Below are 18,128 nucleotides of genomic sequence, written 5' to 3'. Positions count from 1 at the left end.
AAATGCTTCCTAGGCCGGGGCGATAAAAAAAAAAAAATAGTACGCGTGGTGCCATGCGATGCATCTATTCGCCAAAAAGCGCTTTGGTCGTTGGATGACTCGTCCTGGAAACAACGCAAGCCAGGGTTTTACTGCACGGTCATGAGAGAAACGCTGTCTGTCCATGTGCGGTCTCTGGTGTACATCATGCAACCCACGATAGATATAGCGTCAACCCTGCCAGCTTGGCCTCCACCCGACGTTCCGAGTGGCTACAAGTCGAACTAGTCGTTGAACTGGCTTTTGACACATGTCTAATCGTTTGGTCGGGGATCGTGCAAGGCCAGGTCAGGAAGGTGGCCGGTCTAAAAGCTCGGTATGTGTCCTCACTACGCTTTACTGATCAAAATGCCATGATGCTGGGGCATCGAGACCGAGCGTCCGCATTCTTTCATGCCTTCACTTTTCTCTCTCTTGGGTTGTAGTTGGTTCCTCAGAGTAGGGATATCTGTAATGACTGAGAGATGGGGAAAACACAGCCAAAGAGTAGCAGACATATAAAAAGACATACAGGGACTAGCAAAACTGATGAGAAACGAAGAGGAATACCTAAGGAGAAACATAGTCGAGTAACGCCGCCCAAGCCACGGCAACAAATTCCAGTTATATGCTTGACCCCCCCAAAAAAAGGTTTTTTTTTTGTCTTTTTATGCTTCCTTTCCCGCCCAACGCACAAAGTAATGGTAACAATTCGTTCTTTTGGTGATGGGCAGCGGCAATTTACAATTACATACAGAAACACCGCCCTGAATCCCATTTTTGCGCCGAATTCCAAACAAGACAGGTTAGGTTTTTGGCACATAGCCCTCTATGGGCATCAAGAGTCAAGAGAGTTATGAGGCGCCTGAGAGCAATATCGGAGTAGAGACCCCGGTCCGCATCAAAAAGGCAGTAGGGTCTGGGACAAGTGTGCAGGCTCCGCGGCGGGTACTTGACTGGGTCAAGACGCACTTGGCAGCATACTATTATGAAGAAAATAACTTTCCTCTAAACGTCCCATTCTTCTTCCTCGAGGTCGGCGGCTCCATCGGCGTTGAGGGCTGCGAAGGATGAAGTTTGCGAGAAGGTCTTGACGGGCCTCTGGTTTTCTACCTGGGGCTTTTTGGCAGGCTGAACAGGAGTTGGCGCCGGGGCGGCGGCAGGAGCGGGCTTCGTCTCTGAAGCAGCTCCCTCGTCCATGCTATCCACGGCACTCTCCTTGTTCTTCTTGTTCTTGCGAGAAGCCTTGGTGGGCACAGTGCTCCAAGACTCTTCGTCCTCAATCATCTTGATCTGCTCCTCCTCGGAAGGAAGCGAGGAAACCCACTTGTCACCCTTGACATCCTGTTTGGCAGCGTTATCCTGCTTCTGTTGAGTCTTGGGCTGTGTCGCAGCGGGCTCGCTAGTGTCAAGAGGCTGAACGGGGAGGACGCCGTTGTTGGAGCCGTTGACGTCCTTGCCGCCGGTCCAGACGTTGCCTTTGGCCTGGGCAGCCATGAAGCCGGAACCATCCTTGGCAGCGCGGCCCTCGGCCTCGCGGGCAGTTCGGCGCTGAGCCTCAAGGAGTTTCTTGCGCTCGGCCTCAGCCTCCTCACGCATGGCCTTGGCTGCCTCTACCTTTTTCCGGTTCTGACGCTGCTTCTTCGTCTCGGCGGGCTGCGGTGCCTTGGCCTTCTGAGGCTTCTTCTTCTCCTCCGTGTCGGTCAGGCGGAGCACCGAAGGGCCCGAGGTCGGCTTCTCCAGCATGTCGGAGACGTCACCGGCGCTGGCGGTCGGAGCGACAACAGGGGAGGCGGCCGATGACTGATCATCGTCGGCGTCGATGCCGGCGGTAGATGAGGGTGGCGAGGCGGCCTTGGGCTCCTCGACGGGCTTGGCGACCTGACGCTTGGCCTCGTCGGCGCGGGACTGCTTCACCGACTTCTGCCTCACATCGTCTTTGGACTTTGCGGTAAACTTGGTGCCCTCCTTGACGCTCGAAAGCTGACGGGCAAACTCGCGGTTGCTCGCCGCATCGTCATCCGAGCTGTAGGTGTTGGCCTTCTTCTTGGAGGCCTTGGACTGCTCCTTCTCGACGGGCGCGGCGACGGTCTCCTTCTCCTTGGGCTTCTCGGCTTGGCTGTCAGCGACACGTTGACGTTTCACCTTGCTGTGTTCCTTTTCATCCTTCTTGGTGTCTCGTCTCGACTGGGCGGCATTGCGATGCTCCTCTCGCGATCGCTGACCAGCAGTCTTCTGGAGAAGTCTCTTCTGTTTTGCGTCCCACTCCCTCCATCCCACGAAGCCTGCAATGGCGAGCACGATGGTCCAGCCGACCAATGTTGAGTTGGCAGCACCCATGATGTTGATGTGATGTGGGGGAGATCAGCCGGAGCTGTGGCCTGGGACTTTCGGGTGGTAAGGGAGAAAATTTGAGGTCGGGGCGAGGCAGAAGTGAGGAAGAGGACAGGATCGACAACTAGGATGACGCCCAGTGCTGTAAACTTTGTTGTCGACACAATATATTTGCCTTGTGTGCACGTGTCGTGCTTCCACGCTCGCGTCTGACCTTGTGCAGCGAAGTACCGGGAGCTTGGGAAGAGTTGCGGTTCTCGGCTAATGGTGAATATGGAGCAGCAGCAAAGAAAGACGCAACGCAATCGAGATTCGGTAGAAGTTGAAGGGCAAGCAAAACAAGGGATTTTCGGGGAACCTTGAGCCTTTTCTTTCCGCAACAGTGCAAAAGTTGTTGACAAGGGAGTCCTATTAAACTAGAAACGTTCAGGACAGATGGCGAGGCTTTGGCCACTGATGGATGGAAATAAACAGGTGGCTTTACGACGAAGCCATTTCTCCTTGGGCAAGAGGCTTGGCTATCTCCACCGCAAAATGGTCTGGTGTTGGGGCTGGATCGTCCAGTGAGCGTGCAGAAGAAGACGGATTTATGGGGCGGTTCTGCGGCCTGCGATTGCGGCTCCACCATCCGGCAGCCGCCTTGTCAAAGAGCTCTCGCAGCTTTGGCTCAGGGTTCTGACCTCCAGCCGGCAATTGGATGAACGCTGCAGCTTGAGCTTGACATGTGCTGCATATGCATTGTTTCGCAATTGGATTCTTTGTCAATTTATTTGTTGATCTTGCTCGCTTGCTATTAAAACGGACTTTGAGATTACATACTACCAAACCAAAAGGTTCATTTCAAGCGAAATTTACCAGGATGATGAGACGCTACCCTCCGACCTAAGAAGTTACCCCAAGCTACCAAGAGGATGATAAAGACGAATATGATAGGCTCCGGAAATAACTGGAGGGATTTTCCGCGGGGGAGGGCAACCAAGACCAATGCTAACTAAATATACGGTAAAAGAATAATATCTACCCATCCCCGTTATCAAGTAACTTGCTCCGTACCTACTACCTAGTCTAGACAAATTTTACAAAAATTGTTGACAACAACTTATTGGCAAAGGCCCTCGGTAGGTAGCTCTATTCGTCAAATGTGTCACGTGATACCCCCGTCGCCCACAACACAATCACGTCGTTCCCAATTCTTTGTGGCCAAAAACACAAAAGTTCCACACCATGGCCACAACACCTCGACATCTCGATACTGCGAATATATCAAAACGATCCGGGCAGGTCTCGAACCTGCAGCCTCCTGATTACACAAATCCCCATATCCAGGTGATCTTACTGATTACCGAATATCTGGCGGGTCGTAGTCAGACGCGCTACCATTACGCCACCGGACCTGTTCTTATTGATGATAATTACGGTGGATAGGTAGAAATATAATGTGGAGCTGTGATTTGTGCGTGTCTTTTTTTTTTTTTTTTTTTTCCACTCTCTGTCTTTTTGTCGCACCAAGGTACGAAGTCGGAGGATGTTACTGGCGAGGCCGAGCGATGTGACCCCGAGGCCGGCCCCCATTCGGTGGTTGTACTCCGCTCTTTTTGATGTAGCCGGGCTGGGCTATCCCAGCTTGCAGGACGGTGATGGCATAGCAAGTGCTCGTGATTGCCACGTCAGAAGGGTTGCGTCATGGTCTAGCCTTGTCTGTCGGGTGTGGCTATTTTGAGTAGGCATGTAGGGATCCTCGCGGTGCAGCTAGGTCTCGCTGGGTCTGGGAATCATCGTTCCATGGTTTCACTTCCAGGTATAGCTAAATAGCGTCTCAAGTCAGTCAGCCCTGGCATTGGGCGAGTCAAGCCTCCACGACAAAATGGGGAGGCATGTAATTAGATCAAAAAAAAAAAAGCAGTAATGACCAGCCGGTTGCCGTAATCCAAAGGTAAAAAGTCGAATTGTATGGTAAGGTTTGGTGAAACAGAATTGAATCCAAAAAAAAAAAAAGCACAAAAGTTTTGCCCAAACCCTCTCCCCAGATAACTGCCCATTAAAACACCAACATTAAAAGTAACTCCTTTTCTCCTGAAATTTAAGCTTGTATCAACAAGCAGCACCATCACAATCACATCATTGATAAAACAATGAAAAGAAAATCCAAAAAAAACAAGCCCGTTTGGTGCAAACTAGTGGGCAACGAACGAAGAAGAAAAGAATACGGACAGTAAATCCCGTTCAACACGCTCACTCAAGCGTGCTTACAGGAAAAGGCCAGCGAGAACAATGTTGACGGCAAGCCCGGCAACGAGGGATTGGAAAGCAGAGAAGCGACCCGAACCGGCGGTGACGGGAATATTATCACCGGCGAGCTGGCCAGGGACGTCACCTGCACCAGGTTGCTGGGGCTGGGGCTGTGCCTGGTGCTCAGGAGATTGAGGAGCGGCGTTGTCCTGACCCTTGGGCTGGTAGATGACACCACCGTCACATGTGGTGCATGGCTTCTCAACGACAAAGTCGTAGTCACTGGTCCCCGGATTGCAGCGGCCGTTGTTGTCGGAGCACTGCTCGGGCTTGTAGACCTTCATACCGGCGCAGTCATCGGCGTTGGCGCAGCGCTTGGGAGCCCAGCTCACCATCTCGCCGGCCTTGCAGATGTCACAGCTCTTGATGTAGACAAGTTGACCAAGGCAGTCCACGCCAGCAAAAGGAACAAGGATGATGTTGATGTCAATGTCGATGTTGTTAATGTTGTTGATGGTAACACCACCGGCAGTCTGCGATGGCAGAGGAGCGCTGAGGGTTCCCGTGCCGGTGACGGTCGGGGCCAGGGAGGGGCTGGATCCATCCACAATGTCGCGCTTGTAGAGCGAGAGAAGGATGCCAGCAGTGACCTGGCGTACCCTAAGCTTCTCGGTCGTGTCCAAATCTCCACCGCAGTTCTGGGATGGGTTGCCCGGGCACGTGAGGTCGCAGGCGGCTTCGCCAACGACGCTGACATCGCTGTCATCAAGCTCATCGCCACAGTAGCATTGGCTGCAAAGATGATCATGTTAGTAGGTGCGTCAACTGTAATCCAGGGCTTTTACGGAGTCATCGCTTACTTCTTGTAGGCACCGCTGTACAGACGGTCCTTGCAGACGGTGACACAGACGTTGAGGTCCATGTCATCCGACTCCTGTTCAAGCGTGAAACCCCTGTAGTTCTCAGAGGATGCGGCACATCCAACGAAACTGAAAGAAGCACCATCCTCTGACTGAAGCTCTTGGGGAAGAGGACCATCGGTGCTGGAGGGCGAGCTGGGCGACGTTGTGGTCTGCGTACCAGCAGTGTTTGTACCGGTCTGTGTGGCGTCTGTTGCGGATGTCATGGTGTTTGACTCAGTGACTGTGACAACATCAGTGGCGCTTCTAGAGCCCGTCATGGTAACATCCTCCGTCGCAGTGGCGGCAGCAGACTCGGTAACGGTGACGTTCCCAGTAGAGGTGACAGTGGCGGACTCGGTAGCGGTAACGTCGCTGGTGACTGTGGCACCAGCAGACTCAGTGACAGTGGCATCAGCCGATTCGGTAGCGCTGACGTCCTCAGTAGCAGTGGAACCAGCAGACTCGGTAACGCTGACGTCCTCAGTAGCAGTGGAACCAGCAGACTCGGTAAGGCTGACGTCCTCAGTAGCGGTGGCGACGGCGGACTTAGTGGCAGTGGCGGAGTCGATAGCGGTAACATCGCCGGTGACTGTGGCACCAGCAGACTCGGTAGCGCTGGCGTCCTCGGTGGCAGTGGCATCAGCTGATTCGGTAGTGGTGACATCCTCGGTGACAGTGTTACCCTCAGTCATGGTAGCATCCCCAGTGACAGAAGCAGACTCAGTGGTGGTGGCAGCCTCGGTGACGCTTGCGGTGGTGGTGATCGCCGGAGCAGTCTCGTAGCATTCGCCGGTCTCTTCGTTGAGGCCAAAGACACATTCGCACTCCTCGTTGCAGAGATCGCTGCCATCATCACACTCCTCGCCGGACTCGATAATGTCGTTGCCGCAGCTAGGGGGCGCAGTGGCGCAGGGAGCATCGGTAGTCGGGTTTGGGGCTGGGCCGTAAATGCACTCGCAAGTGTCGTTGCAAAGATCATCGTCCTCGTTATCACATTGCTCTCCAGCCTCCACAACGTTGTTTCCGCAAGTGGCTGCGGGCGCGGTGGCGCAGGGAACATCGGCAGTCGGGTCCGCAGCGGGTCCGTAAATGCACTCGCAAGTGTCGTTGCAAAGATCATCGTTCTCATTATCGCACTGTTCTCCAGTTTCAACAACATTGTTCCCGCAAGTGGCTGCAGGCGCGGCGGCGCAGGGAACCTGATCAGTCGGGTCCTCGGCGGGCCCGTACAAGCACTCGCAAATGTCGTTGCAAAGCTCGTCCTCGTCATTATCGCACTCTTCGCCGGTTTCGCGCACGTTGTTTCCACAAGTGGCTGCGGGAGCGGCGGCGCAGGGAACTAGGGCAGTCGGGTTCTCGGCGGGTCCGTACAGGCACTGACAATTATTGCAAAGCTCGTCCTCGTCATTGTCACACTGCTCTCCGGGCTCGATAAGATTGTTTCCACAGCTGGGCGCGGGCTCAGAGGCGCAAGGACCGGCAGCCGGGTCCATTGCGAGTCCATACTTGCACGTGCAGGTCTCGCTGCAGAGAGAATCAGCCGCGCCGTTGTTTAAAGCATCGTCGCACTCCTCGTTGCCAGTGATCTCGGCATCACCACAATCTGAAATCTTGCAGATTATCGCGCCGTTGACATCCTCGGTTCCATATTTGCAGGTGCATGTGTTGGTGCAGACAGAACCAGTCTGGCCGTTGTCATCATCGTCGCACTGTTCGTTGCCAGTGACCTCCCCATCACCACATAGAGAAGTCAGGCATACCGTCATGCCGTTGACGTCCTCGGTCCCATATTTGCAGGTGCATGTGTCGCTGCAGGAAGAACCAGTCTGGCCGTTGAGGAGGACTCCGTCGTCACACTCCTCTGGCCCGGTAAGCACTCCATTGCCGCATTCCTCCACGCACTTCCAATCGCCCTCAGAGTCAGTGTATCCTCCAAATCTGCATCGGCAATCCGCGGTGCAAGCGGATTCCCCGTCGCCGTTAGCACTTCCTAGGTCGCATTCCTCGCCACGTTGATAATCGACAGCGGAGTCGCCGCAGGTGGGTCCTTGGACACACGTGCTAGTGACAGAATCGTAGCCCCAAGTGCAGAGACAAGTGGCTTGGTTGCAGTTCGGATCAGAGGTGCCCGAGGGATCACACTGCTCTACTAAAGGGTCAAACGTGGAGTCACCGCAAGTCTCAGGGATTGCTTGTAGTGCGGTGGCAGAGCGGGCGACAATAACTGCAGGGCCCGTCTGGGTAGTTCCTGTACTGTCAGTCCATTGGAATGCCTCCAATCCCGTGACGGCAGAGGCGATGGAGAGGGGCTCGAAGCCTGTTCCCCGCTGAGAAAATACGGAACGGGCGGACCTATCCCATGGTGAAAGGGTCGAGCTCTCGAGATTAGGGATATCAGGGTGCCTCGCCACCAGGGTGACGACGTCCTGGTTGGCGCTTGTGACTCCAGTCGGAGGGGCATCGCCAAAGATTCTCAACTTGAAATCGCCGAGTCCACTAAGGAACGAGAGCGTCTCGCCGTTAGTCTGCATATCGCCCGTCGTCCCAGCATCGGTAGTCATGGGGACCTCGATGTACAATCCCGTGGTCGAGCCCTTGGCGATGAAGTTAATAGCCTGCAAAATTTCATGATTAGCATAGAAACTCTTAGTGGCACTTGTTTGTATGCCTCACTCACGTTCTTAAGAACAATTCGGGCATTGAGACGGGCATTGTTCTTCGTAACTGCGTCCGGGTCGTTGACATCGGTGACCTCCTCTTGGGCGGCGATGTCGCTAACGGGGGCGCCGGAAAGCATGACGTTGCCTGTGTTTTTGACAGCAGCACCCCATGCAGCTTTGGTGGTGTCAAGGAACGAGTAGTCGGATGTAGTGCCAGTTCCTAGCTTGCTGATGAAAATAGCCTTAAAGACTTGGAAGTCTTCCTCCGTCAGCTCCGACCATTCTTCCGTGGTAACGTTGGAGACTGTGTATCCCAGTGACCGAGCAGCCTGGTAGTAGGGAGAGGCCGACAATAGCTTGTCCTGGGCCGCCCAGGTGGCATCGCTGAATGCTACACGGTTTCCGGGATAGATCATGAGGATCTGCCCATCCAGGGGTGGGTCGCCAGGGTCAGCCACGACTGGCAACATAAGGCTGCCAGCCACAGCGCAAAGCGCCGCTGCCGAGAGTCCGCGCATCTTAGGTATCGAGCTCTTATCAAGACTTGAGACTTGGGTGGATTACAAGCTATGAAGCCTGAAGATGGTGAAGTATTGGTGCTTAAAGAGCGACTAGAAAGGGGGGATTGGTAAAAGAGTGACAAGGGGCTGAAACGAGAGACTGAATGAGTGGATGATGAACAGGATCAGATCCAGACAAACATGCGCTGGGCTGGATATTCTTATACAAAAATCGAGAGCTTTGTTGTTTTTGGATCATTGTGACGAGGATCCAAAAGTAAACAGTCCGAATTCTAGATTAGTCCTTGCGAATTCCCCGGCCTGGCCTCAGCCATCTGCCGAAATGAAGAGATACCAATGCTAGACATCTCCTTGTGTTCTCCAGTCTGTGCGGCTCGTGTTGTTAGATGTGGTCTTGAATGCTGAATACTTGGAAATGTCTTCAGATTCCATGGGCATGGCTGAGTTTGTCGGCATGCTCGTCTAAGACATTCACAACCTCTGCCCATTCCGTACAGTCTTTGATGAGGTCAGGATGAACATATCCCCCCTGATGTTCTTCTGCCTCAAACACTGGAGACCCCCTCGGTTGTTCGAGGCCAGACGCACGCAACACTTGCTGTTTTGGCTTGAATGTTCTCTTGGTCTTTCCTGGTCCCCAGAATCGTACAATTCAAGGTCTTGTCGTTCACTGTGTGCTCATCTTTCCGGTGTTCCATTTGGAAGGACTGCTATCGAGAATGCTCCAGCAAGCAAAGTAGTAAAAGTAAACAGCCAACCGAACGGATCTTTCGGGGTGACTTTTCCCCCGTTGCTCGCTTGCCGGGTTGAATAGTTTGCTGGAATTCCAGCCTTGTTTGTTGACCAACAGATCAATGTGTTCATAATTTCCCCTGCTGTGGTCGCCAGCGCAGACATCCTCCCTTGACTAGACCAGCGCATAGAAAGACTAAGAAGGCTATCACGTGAGCCCTCTAGGCCAGACCATCGCATTCCCCAGCAAGCATGCCTTGGCCTTGGCAAGTGTGTCCATCATTCCAGCTAGAATTGCTCAAATGGCTCGCGATTTTTTTTTTTTTTTTTTAGACTTGTCGTCAACCGTTTGATCGATAGATGAGAGAAATGAGAGACAAATATATACGAGTTGACCATCTTAAATCCAATTGATCTTGACAGCGTAAGCCTGAATTCTGGGTTGACCTGGCTGGGCACAGGAACGTCGGTTGTCCCGAGGGAACAACGGAGCTAGCTACCATAAACAATCTTGAGCTTTATCATGTGGCCAGAAGAGGAAGCATGAGCGCAATTTGCTGGGTGGGGTCCGCGGGGTGCTTCCCCTGGTGCTTGTTTCCAACATGGAAAATATGTACAGTACTAAAGCACGACAATCACCGTAAGCAAGAGAAGCTAGAAATATCAATGAACTTCATCAATCTTGCCATTAGCGTCCGCGGTGGGCAACTTCTCAGATGGTAAACTATTAAGAACAAGATGTTTCTAACTTGACTATTTCCAAAATAGTTTTTCTGATTCGATCGATCGAAAATACGACACAACTTCCATGCATGCAGGTGGGTGCACAAGTACAGTAGATAACCAACCAGCATTTTGATCAATTGCCGCGGCCGAACAATCCCAAATCGATATGTATAGTGAATTTCGTGGTCCCAACAGTACTTCGGGCTACTAACATATTATAATGTAGCTGGATAATACGATCCTCAGTTCCATGTAATCCTGTCAATTTGCCAGCAAAGTGTCGTAGCCTGGGCAATGCTAAGACTGTTTGCCGTGATTTACCCCGCTCTATAACTCACGGGTGCCTATCGGCTCTGTCGGCAGGGTGAAGGAAGGCAAGGTCCATAGTGGGGTGACTTGCGCCGACTTTGTCATATTCGTAATATCAAACAGTAATTCTACAGCTTTCACAGTTGTAAATATAAGAACGTCCTCGCAGATAAGGACGGGATTCTGAGACTTTTACTTTAGGAATTTCATTCACGAGATATTCATCTTTGAAAACAATACCACAGACTTGGGAACGCTGGCGCCAAGTAATTATCCAAGTCAGATAAAATGGCACCCAAACATAAAATCATTATTGATACCGACCCAGGTAAACAAAAACAACACAAAAAGCAACATTGTTCATCATTTATCAAAAACGGACTAGCACTGACATAATCGCAGGAGTCGATGATGTATTGGCCATCCTGCTGGCCCTGAGCGCCTCTCCAGAAGACCTGGAGGTGGTCATGCTCTCGGTCACGTACGGCAACGTGCCGCTTCAGGGGTAAACCGCTTGCCCCCAGATCCCAATTACCGCCTGTCATAAGGGGCCAAAGCTGCCCTCAGCAGCATAAGTCTGGACAGTAAAGGAACAATCTCATGCTGATACTTGGTGACGTGCACCACAAAACAGCTGTCTGCGCAACGCAGTTGCTCTATTCCATGTCTTGGAGAAAGAGAGGGCTTGGCGCAAGTCGGTTGGTAAGGAGACAGGCTTCGAGTCTCTGTCGCAATTCAAGCCCATCGTGGCAATCGGAGCCAAGCATCCCCTAGAGGATGATGAGCTTGCAGCGGACCACTTCCGTAGGTCTCTGGATGACCCTGCCATTATAATTCTCAGTTTCTGACCAAGGGGGTTGCAAAATATCTAGACGGTGCCGACGGGCTGCATGGAGTTCACGACGCTGTAAGTTGCGCCTTGCCCCTTTTGATTCATATCTCCATACAATCCAAGAATCACCAAGCCATTCATCTAGCACCCGGACCTAAGCCCCGCAGACACATGGCGTACCCTCTTTGAGGACGCCCCCGGCGGGGCCCCCTCAGACATCCCCAGCTTTTCATCGTACTTCACCCCGTCCAAGACGGTAGCGCACAAGGAGATCCTCAGGATCCTGAAGGAATCTCCCGACCAGACCGTAACGATCCTCACCATCGGGCCCATGACCAACCTCGCGCTTGCAGCAGCCGAGGACCCGGAGACCGTGCTCCGCGCTCGCGAGGTCTGCGTCATGGGCGGCGCCGTCGACGTGCCGGGCAACATCACGCCGGTGGCCGAGTTCAACACGTTCGCCGACGCCGTGGCCACGGCGCGCGTCTTCGCCCTGACGGCGCGGGAGCCGAGCTCCACCATGCCGCCGCGCACCTCGGCCAGCCTCGAGCCGTACCCGGCAGGCCTGTCGCGGCAGCTCAAGCTGTCGCTGTTCCCGCTCGATATCACCACGGACCACCTGCTCAACAAGGGCTTCTTCACGCAGCGCATCGCGCCACTCGTCGCCTCGGGCAGCCCGCTGGCCCGCTGGCTGGAGCACGTGCTGTCGCGCACCTTTGACAAGATCGACAGCATGCTGGGCGACGGCAGCGAGCCGGGCCTGTCGCTGCATGACCCGCTGACCGTGTGGTACATGATGACGCGCGACAACCCGGCCTGGAAGGCGTCGCCCGGCGAGGACATTCGCGTCGAGACCGCCGGCCAGTGGACCCGCGGCATGCACATCCTGGACCGCCGCGTGCGCAGCAAGCCCGGCGTCGAGCAGGAGCCCGGCCAGCCCGAGAAGACCGAGGTGGTGGACGGCGTGCAGCTCGACGAGGTCCCCGGAGACACCATGGGTTGGCTGAGCAGGAGGAGGGGCAACAGCATCAACAGGATCGTGGGCTCGCCCGGCTTCGACGTCTTTGCAGAGTATCTGATGAAGCAGCTGTTCTGGTAGAGGGGTATGAACCACGGATGCATTTTGTTCCGTCTGACTTTGGCGGAATGGGGTATCAAATTTTTGAAAACACAATGTAAAAAGAAATATATGACCAAACAAAGATGGAAGAGAACCGACAGTAATCTCCCAAACAGGCCAATCCATTCATGATCCGCGCACCACTCGACTTTGACGAGATCCCAGGTCGTGCCGCTGCCCACCTATCGACATTAAGAATCCGATCGCTGTTTTCTTCTTCTTCTTCTTCTTCTTCTTCTTCTTCTTCTTCTTCTCGTCTTGTTACCGCGTCGAGGCAGCGTTTCACCTCGCGAACCAACGCAATAACCCCTTCGTTCCTCACGGATTATATGTATCCCCAATGGGTTCACCCCTGACCTTGGTCCAGTCGATGGACCCCTCCAGCTCTTCGTCCACCAGCCCGACCACGAGTATCGTCGATCCGCGGATGATCTCGGTGCCTACCGACGGCCGGTCGACGGAGTCTTCATCGCCGTCTGCCGGTGCAATGTGGCGCTCTGTAACGTTGTAAAGGATCTGTGGCGGGGGCGGTCCGAGGCGGTTTTTCTGCATGTCAGAACAAGGTGCGCTGGGGGTATGGTTTGAAAGGCAAAACGAAACCTGGTGTACATATAACAGCATGGCAAGGAAGGAGATTAGTGGGGGGAGGTGAGAGAAGGCGTACAATGTTGGCTTGGTTGTCCGAGTTGATGAGCGTGCCTATCAACATGCGGCCGTCCGTCGTCATTATCACGACGCGCTCTGCAATATCAAGCAGCGTTAGCAAAGCCCAGTTATGCATATATCCTCACCAACGAACCCCAATTGGCGCGGAAACATAAACGTACTGTCGACGTAGGAGTTGAGGAGGTGAACCATGTTTGCCTCCTTTTTGTGGTTTTTTGTTACGGGCCCAGATCGACGAGACCTGCCTTGGGAAGCTGCGTGGCCTGCATGCAACAAAGAAAGTGCCAGTCGAAGATTGAGAGAGGGCCGCCCGCCCGATCAATTCTTGACTGCTGTGGAGGGGCTGGTATTGCAAGAGAGAGAGGCAAAGGGTATGTGCAGAGCCTCCCAAGCTGGAGAGCAATGACTTGTCTGTCTGTAACGTGGGGAGCTTAAAGCTAAAAGGTACCTACCTACCTGTTAAGCTAAACTGTCGTCCAGCATGCTCTACCGGTGCGCTATGTCTGACGACTGTTAGGGTGGAGAATTTAAGCATCGTCTAGAGCTTGATTGGTGGGTTCTATCTTATCACTGATCCCGAAATTTGACCTGCCGGGTTCCCCCCAATCACGGCCCCACCGAAAAGTAGTTTTCCCTATGTTCCGGTGCCGGGACTCGGACGAGAAATCGGAAACCAGACAGACCATACCGATCAAGATTACGGAAGAAATATCTGCCAACACAATGCGTTCCCGAAAATATTCATCCCAAAGTGGTTGCTTACCTCAGACCAATGATGTCTATGCAAGACTTTATCATCTTTCTATATTTATCTGTGATCTTGGCCTTGCAGTAACATTCCACTAACCACGGGAGCGGCGGCTGCCGTTCCACAGATGGATGTTTGAATGAGGCACATCAGCTAAACTCAAGTCACAAGTGCATCAGAAAATTGTTGAATATTCTCATTGGCTAGTATTTGGTTTAATCCGTCAGTCAAGGTACTGACAATAACAACAGTTCCCACGCTGTCTAAGCTTTGCCACGTAGGTAGATACTGCCTCCCCGGTGCCCAAGTGCACGTGACAAAGTAAGAGGGTTCATAGAAATAAAACAAAAATAAAGAAAATTGTTCCATTCGGGTATATCCTCCGCTTCACAAATAATCAATCATAAGACAGCAGAATGAAAGAAAAGAGACCCATGTTCCATGTGTCTCGCGTCAGAAGAAGGTTGCTTCACAGGCGACTAAGAAAGGAAACGTTAAGAGCCTGGCGTCAATGCCACAGGCATGTTGTCATTCTTGAGAGATCGTAATGCTTAACAAAGGAAACTGAATTGAGAGGAGAAAAAGCAAAATAAGGCTGACCCAAAATTGGAGATCAATGCTCCAAACCCACAGAAGGTAAATAGAATAAAGCCGGTTGTATTTCAGATTGGCTGTTTAGAAGAAATCATCGTACAAGCTGGGCCTCAACCAATGGCCCGACCAATGTCCTCACGCAACAGCAGAGGCCTGGGCGAGTTCAAAAAGTCGTCACTGAACGAAACCCTTGGCGGGGTTTCCGAGCTTGGAAGAACTCGGTTGTGGCCCCGCGCATGGCCGTGGTGACCAGTGGAAGACTTGGAGTGCCGAAGCTTATGTTGCAATGATTGTGTTTGCTGCAATGCGCCGCCACGTGGTAGATCACTCGAAGCCCGAGCCCAGCGAGGAGACAGATCCTGCTCTGAGTAGGTTTGTCCACTGCCATATGGGCTAGGCTGATCATGACTGTAGCGTTCCCCAAAGCTACGTAAGCTGCTCCTAGAACTCCGCGACCTGTTGTGCATACTTCTGGAGCTTGAAGACAAGGGGCCCGGAAGTTTCGAAATGCGAGACGGATGCCTCCTTGCCTGGGGCAAATACGGCTCATCCCCGGGTACTGATTCGTCTGTCAGACCCTCGCGAGCGTTTGGTGCCCGGGCTTGTATCGGGGTCTGTGGGTACTCCCTGTCGATGCTCACTCTGCCGCCGCTGCCGTTCGCACCGTATTTGGATATCCTGAGGGGCGAGTGGACTGATCGAGGCGAGAATTCCTCCGACTGCCTCCCTGCTCCAGAGGAAAACGGCTGAGACTGCTGAGCAGGCGTGCTCTGATAGACGATCACGGCACTGGGTACTTTCTTGAGGGAGCTGGTCGACTCTGCACCCCTGACGTGCCCATGAGTGCCATTTTCCCTTGCCCCTGAGCCTTCGAGTCCAGTCTCCTTCTCGAAAGCACCGCCACTCTTCTCCTCATCTCGAATCTCTCTGCTGATCTTCCACGACTCTATTTCCTCATCATCGATGGGTGTTATTCCCCGATGGAAGAAGGGAGGCCGTCTCTGTTTGTACCGCCGGTACAGCAAAAATCCAGCAATAATAAACAGAATCCCGGCGGCGGATACAACAGACGCAACAGTGATGGTGACAGCCCGCTGGTTGGTGGCGGCAGCTGCGACTGCCGGCGACGAAGTAAATGATGGCGAGGAACTGGTTTCTGAAGGAGCCGGGTCGGGCGCTCCAACGGCCGTCGACTGAGCTGGCGTAGGAACAATCATAGGCGGCTTTGTCGAGACCAGTGATGGGATTATTGATAGATTGCCCGTAGGACTTGGACTTGGGGCGTGAGTTGTGTTCGGTTGATTCGGCGAACGTTGGCTTGTCGTCGGCGCTGTCGTCTTCGATTGACTGATCAACGTGGTCAACTCGACGGTGGGCCTCAAGGATGGCTCTGGTGAAGGAGTAGGCCTGCTCTCTGCCCTTGTCGATGACGATGAGCTACTCGGTGGGCTACTCGGTGGAGAATTTTCTCCTGGAGGCTGAGGCCTCCCGGGTTGCCGTGGTCCACCTGACGGCGGCCCTCCTCCTCCTGGCGGCCTTGGAAATCCGGGTCTATCCCCGGATCCTCTTCCAGGCCCTGGCGGCCCTGCTCCGGGTCGAGGTCCAGATCCAGGTCCTGGTCCTGGTCCTGGTCCTGGTCCTGGTCCTGGTCCTGGTTCTGTTTATTGCTCATGTTAGCAGTCTAGTTCTTTCTAATGGAGTTGGAAATGCAGCAAGGTTTGTGAGAAGAGATGTCCATAGTTAGGCGCCCCAGGATTAGTAGGGCCCCGCCAGACCTTTAGCAAAAGGTTCCGCATAGCACCACCAGTAGTTTGGGTTCGCTGAGGGGGTTTGATAGTAACATTCAGAAAGGTCCGGACCTTGACGGACGGACAACAACCTTGAGCCTTTCGCCATCCTTGCTGAAGCTGGCTCAAAGTGGTTGTCCAGAAAGGGAACAAAATGCGATCCCAACAGAGCCATTATAACGGCCTCAAAATCCCATCTCCAGGCTGCTGACTCAGTCCAAAGACGAATATGCAGAGTGAAAGAATTGTGAAGTCCCGGATACGAATGAGAAAACAACGGCGCCGGGGTGAATAATAACACATATCGGTCAAGTGGCACAGACTAAGATCGAGCGCCGGCTGCCAGAATGTGTCATGATGGAAGATGAAGATGTGTGCAACTGGGATTTCTACTGGAGCGACAGAATAAACAAAAGAAAGGACTCGTAGTAAATAGGAGGTACCGACAGATTTAAGAGATCGGGCCGCAGAGGCCAAGACTATGCTGACTGGTAACCGAAGCGTTCGCTTTCCGGTGAGATGAGACTCGAGATATCAGATCAAATATCGGACGGAGTACCCAAAGACCTTGCGCGCAGGGAATCCGAATCCACAACCCAGTCCCAAGGACCAAGCTCGTCGCAAAGGGGAGATCGTCCAAAGGAAACGATCCTCGTGGTCGTGCAAAAGTGCAGTCGCTGGTTGACCAAGACTGAGTAGAGGTCCACAGTCTATACGGCAGACCGGGAACGTGGGGTTACGCTCTTCGTTGGATGCGCAGCGTATCGTAACTGGGCGAGGCGAGGAACCGCTTGTTGTACGTAGACTGACGGGCTACCCTCACTGCCTTCTTCGTCTTCTTCTTCTTCTGCTCCTGCGTCTTCTACCCACGTTGCATCTCATCCGTATGCAATAGCAGTGACATACACGGATGGGAGTCGGCAGAGCGGATGCAGATGAAGCACGCTGAAGATGAGATGAGAAGAGGCAAAGAGTTGGGGTAGGTCGCAACAATAAAGTAAAGCCCCAAATCGACCCCTCGCTTGTAGAAGTAGAGAAAGGCAGGTAGTGTGCGGGCGTGCGTGCGGGCGTGCAGGTACCTGCATGCGGTTGGGCGTGCGCGCCACTACACTCTTAAAATATCTTTCTCTCTCTCTCTCTCCCCAAAAGGCAGGGAGGGGGGCAACAACGACAAAGAGCCGCTAATAAAGAAGAGAGGGAATAAAACAGGCCTGCTGGAACCGGTAGATTAAAACCCGTGCGGTGTACGTGTGGTGAGTAGGTAGTATTGAGATCCACATGCAGCATACAATCCACTCCCATCCAACTCCGCACTCAACGTTCAGGCGTGCGTCCAAAGAAGCGGCCACACACCTCCTTTCTATGTGGTACCTTGGGCACGAACTAAAGTGGTATGTCAAGTTGTGAATGTTTCTATACTAGCGAGTAGCACTGGTTGATGACAAGAGAGGGGCCGAGGGACGGCATGAAACGTGGAGCTTTTGAATGACAGGGGAGGGGAGGGGGTGTGCGGTGTGATTGACAACTAGACCTGGCTTGCCAGCCAGCTCTGTGGAAAAATCGTGAACAAAGATAAGAAATTCAGCCCGGAAACATACCTGGCATGAACTAGCTAGACGGCCGCTAAAAGAGCCCGCCTTTGTTGCCAACAAATCCAGGATCGGAAATTCTTTGAAGAGCCATTGGCCGTTGAGAGTTTGAAGCAGGTACAAAAGCTGCCTTGGCTACTAAAACGTTAAAAAGACAAAGTACCTGGGGCAAGTGACTCCCCAATTGTGGTTTCCGAGCCGGACAAACAAACGAACGAGCCCATGGCGTCGCTTACCCTAGGCACATGCACAGACTAGTGCCCATGCAGGAGATGAATTGATGGGGCTACCAGCACTATACTGGAGAGAGTCTTTTTTTTTTTTTTTCCGTTCCCATCCTAATTTTGGAATGATTCCCGGC

The 18,128-nt window shown here is 53.1% G+C and overlaps 5 protein-coding genes across 5 annotated transcripts; 1 reads left to right on the top strand and 4 right to left on the bottom strand.

The window, feature by feature from the left end:
* Positions 1-1,026: 1,026 nt before the first annotated feature.
* On the bottom strand, positions 1,027-2,358 carry PpBr36_00276 (uncharacterized protein; the record flags this gene model as incomplete). The annotated part of the gene is made up of 1 exon (XM_029887469.1): positions 1,027-2,358. One exon carries the CDS (start codon positions 2,356-2,358, stop codon positions 1,027-1,029), a length of 1,332 nt encoding a protein of 443 aa, XP_029752508.1.
* Positions 2,359-3,684: 1,326 nt separating this feature from the next.
* On the bottom strand, positions 3,685-8,661 carry PpBr36_00275 (uncharacterized protein; the record flags this gene model as incomplete). Its single annotated transcript, XM_029887468.1, has 4 exons — positions 3,685-3,745; positions 4,603-5,373; positions 5,442-8,098; positions 8,161-8,661. The coding sequence occupies 4 exons, from the start codon at positions 8,659-8,661 to the stop codon at positions 3,685-3,687; spliced, it is 3,990 nt and encodes a 1,329-aa protein (XP_029752505.1).
* A 2,058-nt stretch (positions 8,662-10,719) lies between these two features.
* On the top strand, positions 10,720-12,362 carry PpBr36_00274 (uncharacterized protein; the record flags this gene model as incomplete). The annotated part of the gene is made up of 5 exons (XM_029887467.1): positions 10,720-10,759; positions 10,834-10,936; positions 11,066-11,235; positions 11,304-11,338; positions 11,409-12,362. 5 exons carry the CDS (start codon positions 10,720-10,722, stop codon positions 12,360-12,362), a joined length of 1,302 nt encoding a protein of 433 aa, XP_029752506.1.
* Positions 12,363-12,701: 339 nt separating this feature from the next.
* PpBr36_00273 (uncharacterized protein) lies at positions 12,702-13,310 on the bottom strand (the record flags this gene model as incomplete). Its single annotated transcript, XM_029887466.1, has 3 exons — positions 13,211-13,310; positions 13,048-13,124; positions 12,702-12,929 (listed from the first exon to the last, which is right to left on the bottom strand). The coding sequence occupies exons 1-3, from the start codon at positions 13,239-13,241 to the stop codon at positions 12,702-12,704; spliced, it is 336 nt and encodes a 111-aa protein (XP_029752503.1). The 5' UTR covers positions 13,242-13,310.
* Positions 13,311-14,501: 1,191 nt separating this feature from the next.
* PpBr36_00272 (uncharacterized protein) lies at positions 14,502-16,353 on the bottom strand (the record flags this gene model as incomplete). The annotated part of the gene is given in 4 exon segments (XM_029887465.1): positions 14,502-15,728; positions 15,845-16,048; positions 16,167-16,250; positions 16,261-16,353. The coding sequence occupies 4 exon segments, from the start codon at positions 16,351-16,353 to the stop codon at positions 14,502-14,504; spliced, it is 1,608 nt and encodes a 535-aa protein (XP_029752504.1).
* Positions 16,354-18,128: the final 1,775 nt, after the last annotated feature.

The sequence above is a fragment of the Pyricularia pennisetigena genome, chromosome 2, assembly GCF_004337985.1.
Source record: "Pyricularia pennisetigena strain Br36 chromosome 2, whole genome shotgun sequence".
Lineage (NCBI taxonomy): Eukaryota > Fungi > Ascomycota > Sordariomycetes > Magnaporthales > Pyriculariaceae > Pyricularia > Pyricularia pennisetigena.
Note: the sequence above shows the minus strand (reverse complement) of the source record. Positions and strands in the feature narration are given on the sequence as shown.